Raw genomic sequence first — 17,098 nt, forward strand, 5'->3', positions numbered from 1 at the left:
GTATATTTACACTGCCCTACTACATATAAAGAGCAACTTATCAGAATACCAGCATAGAAGAGATGTACACTCTCATGGAACCACAAATAGTAGCCAACTTGACATACCTTACTACAGATTATCCAAGTCACTGAACAACTGCGAAGTGGTGAGTATGAAGATGTTTAACAAACTGCCACTAGAATGGGTAGAAGCTCCATTTGATTTATTTAAAGACAAATTATTCAGTTGGTTAGCTGCAAATCCTCGCTACTCACTTTATGACTGTAAAATATCATAGTGGTACCGGTTTGGAGAGTACAGTATAATTTCTTTAACTGAGTAATTTATGATGCAATGTTTTCATATTATTTGATTTTAAATATTGTATTTTATGGAAAACCAATAGTGACATACTGATCTTCATGTATAATTGCTGTGTAACTTGTATATATGTAACTTGATTTTGTCAATTGCTGTAATAGTTAAATGACAATAAAATTTCATTCAATTCAATTATTTAGGAAAATAAATTTGTTAATTGGCTAGAGGATTATGTGTTGGCATACAATCAGAAATGAACTTACAGAACGATGGATCCTTCCACATTTTACCAATCATATGAGTTCTCACCTCAACTGCACTCTCCCTAATTGATGGAGCCGTCATAGTAGTATCATTATAGAAGCCATTAACACCTAACCAGCATGAGTGTATTAGTGTATTCGTTACGTGCTAGGCAAATCACTGACAACCACAACAGCACAAAATTCTCTACTGACGATTGTTTTATAGAAGCAATGATATTTCTAACAGCACATGTCCAAAACTAATGTCAGTCATACCTGCCATGTGACTGTGGTTTATCATAATTAAATTTCAGTTTTTGAGTTTGGATGGAAATAGGCATACAGAATAAAAGATATATATGTGAGAGGAACTGCTAGGTCACATCACGGTCACTGCTGTTGTCATAATGGGCTGTAAAGATGCGCTAAAACAAGTAATATGACATATTCTTCTGAGATTAAAAAATGACTGTCAAAAATGTACTATGAATTGTTATTAATTTATTGTGAAGTGTTCAAAATGTTTTATGAATTTGTAACCTGACAAATAAATAAATTAAATTAAAAATATGTACAAGCTTTTAACTTTCAAACCATTCAAAATACAGGATTGTTACAATTAAACTTTCGCTGCTTAAGAGCACCCCCATAAAAAAACAATTGGTCACAGGACAATGAAACTTTGTGGAAATATTTGTAAGAACATGTTTACATTGCAGTGTGATTACCACCTGCATCCATGACAGCCTGGAACTGCACTAGAGATTCCTCTAATGCTACCCGAAACATCTCCAATGGGATATTGACTACCTCCCTCCCTGTGCTCATCTTCAACCTCCAATGTGTGTTAGTGTTCTGGCAATGGCAAATCAAGACACTAACACTACGTAGAATGTAACTCCTGGAGTGCACAGTGTGAACATTGTAAAATTGTTCCTATAAAGTTTGGTACCTGTAATGTAAACTTTTCTTTTTTTTTTGTCTACACTGGCTCACCACTCTCTCTCTCTCTGTTTTATTAAGCTTAGGTAACGCTGATATAAAGCTAAACATTTTCTAAATACTGCAAAATACCTACTTTGACACTGTAATGTCTTATGGAATGGAAATGTGAAAATTTATTGTTTTCAATTTTTTATAAATAGTGAATAATGACTACATTGTGTTTCCTCATGCTGTGGTGCTGCTTCCATATTTAAAAATTGTAACTGTATATTTTTTCTGTGATGCACATTAAACATTAATCAACAAATTCAGATGTGAAAATCATAATTTCTAGTTTTCCGAAAGATAGTTTGTAATGTCCTCTGAAGGCAAGACTGCAAATTTACTGAGTTGTTGTGACTACTGTGCATCAAATACCAGCACTGTAATTTTCATCAAGAACTGAAAATTAAAAGTTACAGAAGTTCATCTCCTTATTTTCTAAAGTTTATTCACTTTGTAGGCCTAGTATATAAAATCTTTGGCGTAATGTAAAAGTCTCTCTGGGCAGTACCATGTTGCAGATGGCTTTTACATTAATAAATTTAGAGCCTAAACCAACTCTTTTCAGCAGCTGAAGGGCTTAAAACTGGAAATGCTTGGATCAAATTCCAGTAAAGAGGACTGGACAACAACTCCCACTGATTGACAGAAATGGGGACTGCAGGGAAGCAGGAGATATATATAGTACAGAGAAAGTGTGGACATACACATTAGTATGGGAGGAAGTCTTGCAAAGAAAAAAAATCAAGGGATCAGTGAAGGATTTGAATGTAATGGCTGCTTACTTATAGGTCTTGTAGCTCAATCTCCTCCCTACTGTCAGTTTATTACATACCCAAACTGACTTCACATGAAGCACTCCATCGAGACTAGATGACCTAAGGAGTTTATAGTTTTGTAAATTATTAATGATTTAATAGGCTGTTTTGAATGAAGCTTTACATTTTGCAGTGATTTGTCTCTTGGACGGTTCAAGCTAAGCTTCCAAAACCTGGATTAGATGTTAAATTTTGATGATTTTATAAATTTTTTAAAGTCTGAAATTAAGTATCATATTTTAAAGTTTGCATTGGTGGATTAGATTCATATGACTTAGCAACAATAAATGTAAAAGAAATCATGTGGGATTATTGCTACATTGTAACTTTCTGCCTAAACTGCTGCAAGTAGGTGCAAAACAATGAAGTATTAACAGCTACAGAGATTATATAATGGACCAGTAGGAAAATCAACAGTGTAGGAAAAGACAGATAGCTACTTACCATAAAGACAACACATAAGCTTGCAGACAGGCAAGATTTGGCCCTTTGGGAAAGGTTATCCAAGCAACTAGGGAAACCATTTGCATGCTGGATTTAGTCTGCTCCACACAGTGGACTGAAGTTTCTTCAGCGTTGCTGGGGAGCACCAGTCTATTGTCCAGTAGGTTTGGAAAATATAACATGTGGAGGACAGGACCACTATGCCATAAGAGATAGGGATATTTCTGTGGTAGGAGGTTTCCCATGTTTCCCATCTTTGCTCTGTTTTGCCCCAGCTCAAATATATTTTAATGAGGGTTTTTCTGTATTCTTCTGTCATCCTTGGAAGGTTCAGATATTCCAGTTCCATACTTAGAAATGATTACTGATACACCACTGCTATACACAAATTGTGTATGATTTTCAAAATTAAGTGACAGTAGTTCAAGTCTTTTTCCCTTTCTCTTAGAACAAACTTCAGCTTCAGTTAATTATCTGTTACATCCATAATTGGTTCAATGCAGCTCTCCATGCTACTTTATCCTGTGCATGTCTCTTCATCTCTGACTGCAACCCACATCCTTTTGAATCTGCTTACTGAATTCATCTCTTGATCTCCCTCCATGATTCCCCACCCCCCACTTCCCTCCAGTAACAAACTGGTGACCTCTTGATGTCTCAGAATGTGTATTACCAATCAATACCTTCATCTGGTCAGGTTATGGCAAAATTTCTTTTCTCCCCAATTCTATTCAGTACCTCTTCATTAGTTATGTTATCTATCCATATAATCTTCAGCATTCTTCTGTAGCAGCAGATTTCAAAAGCTTCCATTCTCTTCTTGTCTAAAATGCTTATCACCCATTCTTCACTTCCATACATGGTTACACTCCATACAAACAATTCCAGAAAAGACTTCCTGGCACATCTGCACTCAATGTTCACAAATTTATCTTGTTCAGAAATGCATTTCTTGCCATTGCCAGTCTGTATTTTATATCCTCTCTAGTTTGGCCATTATCAGTTACTTTGCTGCCCAAATAGCAAAGCTCATTTACTGCTATACATGTCATTTCCTAATCTAATTCCCTCCAACTGATTTAATTCATTCAACCACATTCTATTATCCTTCTCTTGCTTTTGTTGATGTTCATCTTATATCATTGTTTCAAGACACTACCTTTCCAAGTCCTTTGCTGTCTCTGACAGAATTACAATGTCATCAGAAACTTTAAAGTTTTTATTTCTTCTCCCTGAACTTTAATTCCTATTCCTAATTTTTCTTTGGTTTCCTTTACTGCTTGTTCAATGTACAGATTGAATAACGTCTGGGACAGGCTACAATCTCACTCCCTTCTCAGCCACTGCCTCCCTTTCATGTCCCTCAGACTCTTTGTAACTGTTGCCTGGTGTCTGCGCAAATTGTAAATAGCCTTTTTCTTCCTGTATTTTACTCCTTCTGTCCTCAGAATTTCAAAGAGAGTATTCCAGTCCACACTGTCAAAAGCTTTCTCGAAGTCTACAAATGCCATAAACATAGGTTTGCCTTTCCTTAACCTATTTTCTTTGAGAAGTCATAGAGTCAGCATTGCCTCACATGTTCCTATATTTCCAGAATCCAAACTGGTCTTCACCGATGTCAACTTCCACCAGTTTTTCCATTCTTCTGTAAAGAATTTGTGTTAATATTTTACCACCAAGTCTTATTAAACTGATAGTTCAGTAATTTTCATACCTGACATCAAATGCTTTCTTTGGACTTGGATTATTATATTCTTCTTTAAGCCTGAGAGTATTTCACCTGTCTCATATATATCTTGCTCATCAATGGAAGAGTTTTGTCATGGCTGGCTTGGTAGTTGTTGTCTACTCCTGGGGCCTTGTTTTGACTTAAGTCTATCAGTACTTTGTCCAATTCTTTACACAGTATCATATCTCCCATCGCATCTTCATCTGCGTCCTCCTCCATTTCTGTAATTTTGCCCTCAAGTACATATCTCTTGTATAGGTCCTCTATATACTACTCTCTCCACATTTCAGCTTCGCTTAGGACCTATTTTTCATCAGAGCTTTTTATACTCATACAGGTAGTTTCCTTTTCTCCAAAGGACCCTTTAATTTTCCTATAGGAGATATCTGTCTTTCCCCTAGCGATATATGCTTCTAAATCCTTATATTTGTCATCTAGCCATTCCTGCTTAGCCATTTTGCAGTTCCTGCAGATCTCATTTTTTAGTCGTTTGTATTCCCTTTCACTTGCTTCATTTACTGCATTTTTATATTTTCTCCTTTCACCAATGAAAGTCAATAACTCTTGTGTTACCTGGGGATTTCTAATAGCCTTCATCTTTTTACCTACTTGATCCTCTGCTGCCTTCACTATTTCATCTCTCAAAGCTACCAATTATTCCACTACTGCATTCCTTTCCCCTGTTCTTGTCAACCAATTCCTAATGCTCCTTCTGAAATTCTCAATATGCTCTGGATCTTTCAGTTTATCCAGGTTCCATCTCCTTAAATTCCTACTTTTTTGAAATTTCTTCAGTTTTAACCAACAGTTCGTAACCAACAAAAGTGGTCAGAGACCACATCTGAACCTGGAAATGTCTTACAATTTAAAATCTGGTTCCAAAATCTCTGTCTTACCATAACTCTATCAATCTGAAATCTTCCAGTGTCTCCAGATCTCTTCCATGTATCCAATGTTCTTTCATGATTCTTAAACCAAGTGTTAGCAATGATTAAATTATGCTTATTTTCATTTATTTATACGTCAAGTTCTATAGGACCAAATTGAGGAGCAAATCTCCAAGGTCATGGAACGTGTCAGTACCTGATACTCCTTTGTAAAATTCCTACATAACTTCCCTATGCTATCAGTCACCTGAGTCAACCCTGCACTAGGCTTCACAATGCTGGTGACCTGGTACTCACTCCCCAACACTTCCTGCAACTGCTGGCCCACACCTCTACCATGTGAACTACCTAGCAGCAGAACCTTCTTCTTTCTGTTAGACTTTGTAACTGAACTAAGCCCCCTAACTGCTGAGGACTGCTGCATGTTCCCTACGTCTGCCAGTTCGCATTCCCCACCAACCTTCACCCTATTCAACCTATCTAGTTCCTCCTTTGCATGTTGTAACTGCATGTAAAGAGCACAGATCTTATGCTCCTGCTCCTCTATCAACTTATTTCTGCTACAGATTCTGCATTCCTAGGAGAGGATTTTGTTAGAATGCCCACTGGCTTCCCCACTGCATTCCGCCCCAATGAAAATACATTGAACAAATCCCACACCATAACCCACTACTCACAAACCTATGACAGAGCCCACACTTCTCACCCACAGTAAAATTTTACAGTTAATGAAAAAAACTACATGCTTATGTTACCTAAGTTCAGTTATACCAGCAGAACTATTTATAGAACTAACAATAACAATCTAGGAATTCTCTGTCTACTAAGAAAGCAACTACTTGTATTATACTACTACACCACAGCTGATATCAACACTAACAAAACTTCACAAAATTATTAGCTACAACCAAAAATTTTAGCAGCCACTAGAACACTCAATGAAGTTAAAACATGAATGAAAATTTTACTGAGATATTTCACTAGAAACAATAAAACGTCAGTTGAAAACTAAAGCTATAAATTTACTAAATGACTTCAACATACAGAAAACTCTAAAAAACACAGCGAACATACGTTTCCAAAAGTTTATTAAATCGCCAAAAACAGCACAAAACACTGCTGAAAACTATTAAATTTAATAACTGTATAACAATGCACAATAACTTTGTTAGTACTTAGCATTATAACCGCTACAGCTGCAACTGCATGCCACAAAATGTAAACACACTACTGAGGCCTGAGGCTTGGATGAATGTCGTAAGCTCTGCCCTCCTGTTCATATTCATCTACTCTTTTTACTTCCCTTTGTTTTCCTGCTATTGAATTCCAGTTCCTCATGACTATTAAATTTTTGTCTCCCTTAACTATCTGGATAATTTCTTTTATCCCATCATACATTTCTCCAGTCTCTTCATCATCTCCCTTAGTTACTCTGTTAGAATTTAAAGGTTATTATTACTCAAGGGTTATGTGATTTAACTCATGTTTTGATGTGCCTTGGAACACATGCTAATTTATACCAGAGAAATATATCAAAGAACAGAATTTCTGACAGTGATTAGAACAAGAAATTTTCCTTGCATATTCAAATAGAAACAAACAGGTGGAATAATGCAATACTTATATTTTGGTATAGTGATGTTTTGCTGTAGTTTGTGATGTTTTGTAGCAGTTCAAATCTGGAGAATGAGCTGGGAAGAGTAATGCACGGTGGGACTGATGCAAGACCACTGCTGCTGGCCTTTCATTGTCCACCTTTGGCAGGGGTCCTCCAACCATGTGCAAAGAGAAAACACTCATCAAAGAGTAGCTTGGGTTCTTAGCTGCCGTGAATTATTGTATAATTTAGAATCAATTTCTTTATTTCTGTCTATGATCACAAAATGTTATGTCCTCAGGCTACTGGTTTCGGTCAGCAATGACCATCTTAAGACTTATTTTAAAAACTTGTTTTAATATAATGGAGCTATAGTGGCTTTGTCAAAAGATAAATATAATGTCAGCTCAGCATAAATGAAGTATAATGTATACTTCTACTACTACTGCTTCTGTTCAAAACAAACTGGCATATTAGCACTGTTAACAAAATGACTCAATGACTCTAATATATATGTTATTTCATTTTTGTATGATAATACTGAGCTGATTCTGGACTTATATTTTTATGATGCGACTCTGGCTCCATTGCATTAGGACATGTTTTTAAAACATATCTGAAGATAGTCATTGCTGACAAAACTGGTAGTCTGAGGACATAACACTTTGTGATCGTAGATGAAAATAAAGAAATATATTCTACACTTTCTGGATCACTGTTCAATTTGCAACCATACTGCAGCTTGTGAAATTGTATAATTTGTTTTGATAAGACTATTACAGTAGGTGATGCAACAGTAAAAGAGTTTACTGGGTGGAATTTAGTGTGAACATAACTAATAGATCAATACATCTGAGCATGCAAAGCAGTTATGTAATAGACAAAAAGTTTTGGAGATATTATTGGATGTAAAATACATTGGTTGTCTGCTTCACAAAATTGATAACATATACTCTGCTGAGTGTAGCTTGAGAGATTTGCCGTATTCAGAAAACTTTGGAGCGAGTCGAAATATCAAATACTGTAGTCATTTGCAATAGAAAATTATAGGCACCTTACAGAAAATTTAAAGCAAGATATCTTAGCACTTAGTATGCTGCTGGGTCTATCCTTCAGTCCTGACAAACTAACAGATGTGGCCTAAGTTCAACAGATTGGTAGTTAGAACTTACCTATATATAATTTTTTTACAAGTTAGAATCAAATGTCTTGAATGTTGATTCCTTGACTTCTGCTAACACTTGGCTAATTGTAAAGCCACTTTCAATAATTTAGGAATGCATCACAAAATGACAGCAGATACTCAGATAGCAGAGTAACAGTAAACTACCACTCCCATTTCTTTTGAGAACTGAACTCACACGTGTAAAAAAAAAGTCACATCTCCAAACCTCTGCATCATCCATTGATACAATTATTCAGTTACATTCTGTGGTATATGTTGATAACATCTGCAAATGTGTTGTGAATAGAGTTAGTAATAAAGAAGCAATAATTTAAAAGTCATGCCTGGTGCTGCCTTTTTATTACATAAACAATGAAAATGTAGTAAGAGATAAACATATTTTCTTTCATCATTTAGTGTGGTGTCAGCAAGGAAAACAAGAAAACTTCATAAAGTTTTGAAACTCTATACAAAGTCTGTTGGAAGTCACTAATGTTGTTGTTCTTAAATATTCAACCACTATGGTCCATGGAATTTGTGCAACATGAGTTATGCTGCGTCAAGGCATATTCACAGCATTTCAGTCTGGAGGGTTACCGATGGTGACCAACCTCACAGTCTGCTGTGTAGATTGGTGAGTAGTACATATTTTTCCATATTTCCCTCACAAAAGAACCCATCTAAAGGGATACCACATGGGCACCAACAGCTGAATGACTTCAGCATGGACTTCACACTACTGTGCTACTGTTGATCTACCACTGTTATGTTCCACGCTCATGTATCTATACAGATTCTTAACAGCAACCAGTAACTATTACCAAACTAGAGCTTCAATTTATGATGTAAATTATTAGTTACAATGTTTAAAAAAGGCCTTACAACTCCAGGCTACTAACATACAACATGTGCAGACAAAAATTGTAGTCAGACAATATTCAGATACACTGATCAGCTTTATATTATCTAAAGTGCTTGCTTTATTACTTTTTAAATCTGAGTATTCAAAACAGGAATAGGAAGTATGCAATCAACTGCTGATAACTGCTGTGAAGCTCATAATGTAACTGCACCAGTAGTTCTCTCTCTCTCTCTCTCCCCCCCCCCCCCCCCTTCTCTCTCTCTCTCTCGCACACACACAAACACAGTACTTGATTTCCTGCAACAATCATCATCACTGTAATAAAAGTGTTGCACATAGATGTAAAATACTTACCTATTATTCAGCTTTTTCTGGAATGATCTTATGATATCATGCAGTCGTTTGATTTCTTGTTTTGCTGTTTTATACTTATGATCCTGTAGATAAGGAAAAAGCTATTACTTTTTTCTGGTGTATTTCTTATTTTCTAATTACTTCAAGCAAATGTGGAGTTTCATAAGATACAGTGTGCCTTGCATTCAACTTTCGGCATGAGAACTAATTATAATAGTAATGAATTTTCCCATGGTGTCATGTTCATTGAAGACATGTCTTTCAGGGTAAACAGCTTTGAAATACAAATTTATGGAGTGTCTGAAGGAAAATGTTTGTTGGTAGCCCATATTTAAAAATGATAATATATCAATAAAACTTGCAATGGAGTGCCCACTGTATTTATATTTAGGTAGAACTATTTCCCTACATAGATGCAGAATAAGTACAACATAATAAAATAAGTGTTGCTAAATATTGTGATGGTATTCTTTGCTATGGGAAGTGGAGTACATAAGACTAATTGAGTTACCATGAAAGGAAATTTGCTAGGCTATTTTAAATGAGTCTGACTATGGACAACTTGCCTATAAGTTTAATTTTTGTTTTGTTGTGATTTTTCTTTTGTAAATAATTCTATGTCAACATTGATTACTAAATAGATTGTGTTTTGTGAAGGTTTTCCAGACAGGACATTGTAACATTTCCTCCCTCATTGTAGTCAGTAACTAAAGCTTTTGATATTTTATTTGACACTGTGATCATAAATTAAAAGCTTGTAAATTGAATGGAATTCATATGAAGTTCTAAAAAGAGGATGAGTTGTAGCTTCAGTTGTATTACCAGAGCTTTAAGATGAGCAATCATGCGCATACGGTGCCCATTTTGAAATGCAAGTATTTGAATCAGTTTATTTAGAAATTCATCTGGTGAAGTGAAATATTCTTGCACATCTGGTCTCATCTGCAAAAGAAATTATGATAAATAAATGAGGCACTGATAATATGAGGACAGTTAACATGGGTAACTAAATTTTGTGACCAGATGGGTAAATATTAATAAAACATTAATGTGACTGAATTTCTGCAGATTGATAGAATAACTTAAAAATTGTGCAAATAACTGAGAGGCAGAGAAAACACAGGGCTATAGTAGATGAAAATACATAAAGAGGAAGCGTAAAAATATATTATTTTTTTAGTTTTTGCCTTTGTACTGAGAAAATGGAGTAGCCTACAGAAGAATGTTCACAAACATGCAGCAAAGAACTACAGTATTCACTAAATACAACCAAAAGTAAGGTAAAGAACTTATAGTTTTGAGATGTTATCACAACAAACTGTCTGGTTCAGTGTTTCTGCCTTACTTTAAAAATTTATGAACTATGAATTTTACACACACACACACACACACACACACACACACACACACAATCACACACACACAATCACATATAAAGTCAGAGAATAATAGGCTACACCAACTACTATTTTAAAAACACAGTATATGCAGCAGAAAGGTCTACATACTCTGCTTGCCACACATGACATTATTTTGCTATGAGACAACAGCAATGTCTGCAATGTTCTTGTTGTTTGTTTCTGTGAGAGGTATTCACATTTCATCCAGCCTCTTCATCATACCACATTATCATATATTAGTCAAGTGTGAAATTCTTCTTGTGCAGGCCTACTAACATTTTGAATGCATTTGAATGTTCCAGGAATAGGATGATTAAATTACTCAACAATATTTCAGTTGTTGTTGCCATTTGCTAATGACATACCTGGTTCAACAGGTCATGAGAAGTAAACCAGAGCATCATTGCTTTCTCCTTTCTAAATCTTTATTAGCTATCCTACTGCAAACAATATTGGAAGTACCCAACACATTTTGGAAATATTGGTCTGGATTATTCACTCTGTTGCTGTATACAGACTAACATAAATTGAGTGATTGTACGGCGCCATCTAAATATGAATAAAGAAAAGGAAAACAACTAATACATAAATTAAATGTGATAAACAGGGTCTTCGAATAATGTTGCCAATATATGGTTGAGAAATATGTACAAGATATATCTGGTGTTTGTTTACGTAACTGAATGTTTTAAATGTGATGCAAGTACTTACTTTCGATGTTAACTGAGTTGTTGTGTACTGATTGCCACATACACCACACTTCTGTTGCAAAATTGCTGTAATTAATAAAGGAGATCACATTATTTCTTTACTCACACTGGTTTAAGTATATAGATAAGTCTCACAGTCCCTCCACATAGGTCTAAGTCAAGAAATGGCAGAATGAAGTAGATAACGTGCAAAACTACTGCTGCTGCCCTTGCAAAAATGTCAAAGCGAAATATCGTGATATCAAATAGTTACTCTGTTTTCAATGGTTTGTATATACAATTGCTGTATTTCTAGTACGTAATCGTAGAAAACTAGTTTCTCTTTTGATTTCTGTTTCAAAGCACGATACTACAATCATAGGAAGATTACTCAAGTTCAAATAATGTGACACTATTCATTTAAATACAAACTTCGTAATTACTCGATTTTAAGCACTCGCTGCAATAGATATGACCACAGCTAGTTAGTAAGAATTTTCTTTCACGAATTTCTGACGGCTGTGTATAACAAGAATTGCAGTGGATCCAGTCCATCTTCTTCGATTAGAGAGAACGATTTAAAGCACATTTAGGGTTTCTCTTCAGTTTATACAGCCTGTACAACTGAAAGAACAGCTGAATTAGAATGACGAAGTTTATAACACTTCAAACTTCCCTCCAACACTTTTTCGGGCGAGAATACATGCCAAAGAGTAATCATACAGATAATTCACATTATCTTGTAGATAAATCTCTGATTTGCTTATTGCATTACAGAATCGTCTTTGTCTTTAGAACTAAAATTAACCTCTCAAATGTTTATTTTCGATTAAATAAAACATCACTTTACCATACAACGTTATACAGTGCACATCTGTCCATCACCACGGCGGCACATCTCTTGAAATTCAAAAAAAGTGTTGCTAACAAACGTCACGGACTGTGGTGGGGATGTATGTTCACAGCTGACACCAGGAGCGCTAGTGGCGCACAGATCGCCACTGTGCTTAGCCGGTGTAAGGCTGCCAACAGAGCGGCGTGAAGTTGCATGTGCGTCTTCTTCGCGAGAGCTTCGTGTGTGCGACATTGTAATCGCGTAAATAGTCTCGTGCAGAAATGTCGGAACGATTCAAAGTGACGAAGTCGGAAGACCCGACCACTTTTCCCAACTACGGCGCTACCACAGGTGTAGATGCAGACGACGTTCATGGTAAGCTGGCGGGCGGCTCAGATGTCAAACAGCAAGGGAGTTCTGCGGAAGAAACGATCGGTAGGAGCAAAACTATTGAAATGGAGAAAAAAAACTAGAATTTTGAGTATATATTGTTTCCTGTTGCTATCAGGTTCATTCTTTTTGTGTAGAGATTCTTGTACTTCATTCTTGCTTTTCGCCTTCACTTTGCTCCTCTTCGTTATTCCTACGAACATATTCGCTATTAATCGCATGCTCATAATTATTAACGTTTCTGTAAAAAAATTCTTCTTTTGCTTGTGGCATTTCATTTTGAGCGGCGGGTTGCGTAGCCCGCCAAAACTGAATGTAGCGCTTCTTCCTAGCGTCCACCGGCAAATGATGCAGCTGCGGATTCGCCACACGAAAGAAAAATTATCTACATTTATGGCAATGTCAATTTGCATGGTTTGATGCTAGTGTTTTCTGATGTATCTCATGTTCAATTTCAGCATGTGTGCTTCCTGAGTGGAACTCTGTTAAAGTTTACAAAGTTGTAGTAGGCTTCAAAGCGCATCGCTTGCTATTTTACTCAATTTTCTAAAATTTTTGTCTTCTACCTAACTTGATCGTGAAATGTACTTTGTAGATCATTCTTGTTCATTAAGATCAATCTTCGAATGTTTTACAACACATAGAACGAACGACCACTTACATCGGTTCAGCTATACCAGCATGTGAGTTTAATCACGTAATAAAATTTGGAAAGAAAATGAAGTTGAGAGGTTCTGCATTATCTTAAGTTAAATTATGGACGAGATACTTCAATTTAGATGAAATGCGAATTACACTGACCGTCTGTATGACTCACATACTTGCGCGCTTCGAGTACCAAGTATACTAAGACATTCGTATACTAATACATTTTGGGCAAAGAGAAAAGCAACACGTCTTCTCGAAACTGAATACAGGTGCTGGAGTAATGTTTTCATCATACTGATAGTGACAATTTATCACAGTCGGTACTACTCGTTCAAACAAAGAGGTAGCGGCACGTAATGTGTTTCTGTGTTTCCGAGGCCCATTTACCGAATAATTACTATCCACAATAAAACATATCCGTGTAGCTTAGAACAAGCGGGTTGTAGACTACAAATTTTTAGTATAAGTAATTTACCGATCTTTAACGCTGACAAAAAAGACGATGGTACTGTCACGTTCGAGTTGACGACCAATGTGATGCTAAATTCCTCTATTTCCTTGTAAAGTACGTCTATTTATCTATCTTGAGCATGTCTGTTGGTGACATGGTTTTGGACTTTTGTAATCTGAGACGCCGCACGTTGATGTGTTGGGGGGGACGCTCACGGAGAAGTTCAAGCAAAATCAAAAAAACTCTCTCATACAACGACGCAGAAGCTACCCTCACTCAGAGGAGGCTCAGCGTACACTTGGTTTCAGTTAAATGTGTTTGTCATTTATTCTTACACACCTTAGAATGATTCACAAGTAATCTTTACAGTTTCTGGAATTTTCAAATTAGCACGACTGTTTCTAGAAGTGCTCATAGTTCAATGAATTTATGAAAGTAGGTAATGTTGCAAAAGGACTGATACACTAACAGAAAAACTGGACGTCGATATGATTACGGAGCCAGTAGATGCTTGTAATGACAACCAGCTGTAGACGAATATTTAAAAAAGAAAAAAAAAAGCCTTCTCCCATTTTTTGACAGAGTAGTAACAGGAATTTACCTTGTAAAGCGGCAAATGCCTGTTTCAGAAAACCCCTGCATATGTTTTCCAGTTTTTCTGAGAACCGTCATGTAACATTTCTGATAGCAGAAAACACTCAGCGAATACACTCAGGGGCCCTACTGCCAAGAAGGCGCATATCGGTCCACTGGTAGGAGAGATTATGGCTGGCTCTTGATAGTTATCCGCAGAGTTCTTAAAATTGACAGGAGCACACCGGGGAAACACGTATGTCGACGGATTACTTGGATGAAGAAAAGTACGTGCACTTTTCTGTTCGGTAAAACAAAAAACCGGGTAGCATTTCTGCAGATTCGCTAAGAATATAAACGTTGTTCGAATTTATTTCCGAAATAACTGCTTTTTGTCAACTCACCGGATGTGGCAGCTTCGAGAGAGCCTAATAATGCCTGCAGAATAAAAAGCGCCAGGCATTGAACTGACTTTTTGGAATATGGATGCCTAGTCTGAAGGCGTAGACAAGACATACTATGAATAAACGGAACCAAGGTACTTTGTAACGGTTCACCAAGTGTGTGTGTGTGTGTGTGTGGATTCAGAAAGAAAATAATTTTCCGAAAAACGTTTTGTATTACATATTTGTACAGATTGCGATCAACTCTTGTAGGAGAAAGAAAGAAGGTTTTGGTTGAGAGCTTTCTTCTTAACAGCGAGATCACTAAGTTTCTAAGGATTGATGGAATCGTTTGCGTTCCACCAATGAAGCTCTCTGGACGCCACGATTGCTCAGGCATTAACAGATCTGTAGGAGCTTCTCATGATCGTTTCTCTGTTGAAACAAAATGCGCGGTGCAGAATAGTAGCCATTAATTAACAGGAACGTTTGTTTACAAAGCAACTCAACGGAGAATGAGCGCTTCAAAAAACATTTTCTCAGTTACTCGCTTCCTACACATCCATCTGTTTCTTATAAGTGAAACTAACAACAGATTCACTATAAATGTACATAAGCAGTGGCCAGATGCGAATAAAGTATTTACTGGCGTGGGTGATGCCTTCTTTCGTCCTTCTCATCAAGCAGTTCGGCCATTTTGTCTTCTTCAGAAGACATTAGTATCCACGACAGAGACAGTGGCCACCACGCAATCCCATCAGTTCGTTGGGCCAATAGAACTGGACGAGATCCTTACCACATCTGACTCGTTAGCTCTATTTTTAGCTCTCAATACCCTACAAATCCTGAGAGATAACACCGTTCACCTAATGAACATAATGCAGAAGCTGGTTGAGCTACAGCGGTATCCAACTTCGGTAAGCTTTCTCTGGACACCAACACGCCAAGGCATTCAACAAAATGACTACTCGGGGACACAGCGAACACTTGCTTAACCCCCACGTCAATACATCCGCCTACATCTCCAAACTTAAAACGAGGGCGTATAACACGTGAAACTTCACGGCAACTTGCCTAGACAACTTTGTAGGTCGGGGGTTTAAACTTTTCGTCTTGTTCGTGCCTCCTACAATAGTCACTGTCGTCATGTCAGGATATGAAACATGAAGATCATCGTGAACTTCTTAAGACACTGTAACCTTGACATGTAAATGAGTTTCTTTTATCACGTATAACCAGAACTTAACGTAGATATTTCATTTCCGAATAAATTAGTGTACCTGTGGTATTATTTACTCGTTTCCTCAAATAATATAAAAGAAACGTATTTGTTGTCCAGTTACCGAATGGAGAATATGCAGCCGAATACCAACAAAGAGAAACAAGAAATATATTTAACGGCCGCCTACAGCGGCAAAATTTTAGAATCAGCAAAGGACGGAAAAAATTAATTTCAAATCAAACAGAGAAAAAAGTGAGCGAATGAGGAAAAATGAAGATGAGTAAAAATTACATCGAATTGTTTTCAAAAGCATATGGAACAGTTACTTCATAAGTCTTTACTTACTTTGACGAAAGTAAACGCATTGTCTCTACTTACCTCTAGCAGCCGCTAATGAGTACGAAACGGAAACAAACTTTTTTGTGATGAAATATTCTCGGGCTTCCATCCGGGTAGCTGCGTCGAAAATTCGCGACATTTCGATGAGTGTCATTCTCATCTTTTCTAGAAGATGATGAGAATGACACTCATCGAAATGTCGCGGATTTTCGATGCAGCTACTCGTATGGGAGCCCGAGAAGATTTCATCAGCAGTGTACACCGGGAAAGCCTATCTTCACAAATCTTTTTTTTTTTTTTTTTTTTTACTTTAAGGTTTAACGACCACCATGTGCAACTCAGTGGGCTATAAGCAGTCACTCGTCCTTAATTTAGGGGCACTGACTGCAGGGAAGGGAAGAACCAGAAACTTTGGACAAACACAACATCCATGCCTTAGTGGGATCAGCACACGGACCCATTTCGGACGACTGATAAGAAACCAATGGCTTAGACTACAGAACCACCACGAGGGATAATAAAAATTGTTGAACTCTTAATCGAAAATGCAAGCAATGCGTCATTCATTTATTTAATCGCTATTTCAGTTATTTTGGGATATTTTAAAAACTGAGAACGTTTTTGTCTTCAGTAACTTTTAGAGGAATTGAGGGCAAAGAGTGAAAATTGAGGACTGTCCCCGGAAGATGAGGATGTCTGGGCATATTAATCATCGATTAAAAATGATGGGAAACTTGTGTTACTCTGCCATGGGATGTCGGTGATAATGAAGGGGTG

General features: G+C 36.8%; 1 protein-coding gene across 6 annotated transcripts in view; it reads right to left on the reverse strand.

The window, feature by feature from the left end:
• The window catches only part of LOC126191567 (zip homologous protein 2-like), a 137,108-nt gene extending 124,642 nt beyond the window's left edge, over window positions 1–12,466 (reverse strand). For 2 of the 6 annotated variants that reach the window (XM_049932487.1, XM_049932488.1), the window contains exons 1-4: window positions 11,924–12,294; window positions 11,503–11,567; window positions 10,214–10,333; window positions 9,392–9,474 (exon numbers count right to left, since the gene is read on the reverse strand). In XM_049932487.1, the coding sequence (XP_049788444.1) occupies window positions 9,392–9,474; window positions 10,214–10,333; window positions 11,503–11,567; window positions 11,924–12,035 (380 nt within the window). In that variant the 5' untranslated portion in view covers window positions 12,036–12,294. Of the gene's footprint in view, window positions 1–9,391; window positions 9,475–10,213; window positions 10,334–11,502; window positions 11,568–11,923; window positions 12,296–12,330 lie in introns of those variants that run through there. The other 4 variants (XM_049932486.1, XM_049932485.1, XM_049932484.1 and 1 more) reach the window with 4 other exon arrangements.
• Window positions 12,467–17,098: the final 4,632 nt, after the last annotated feature.

Source organism: Schistocerca cancellata, chromosome 6 (assembly GCF_023864275.1).
Source record: "Schistocerca cancellata isolate TAMUIC-IGC-003103 chromosome 6, iqSchCanc2.1, whole genome shotgun sequence".
Taxonomy (NCBI): Eukaryota; Metazoa; Arthropoda; class Insecta; order Orthoptera; family Acrididae; genus Schistocerca; species Schistocerca cancellata.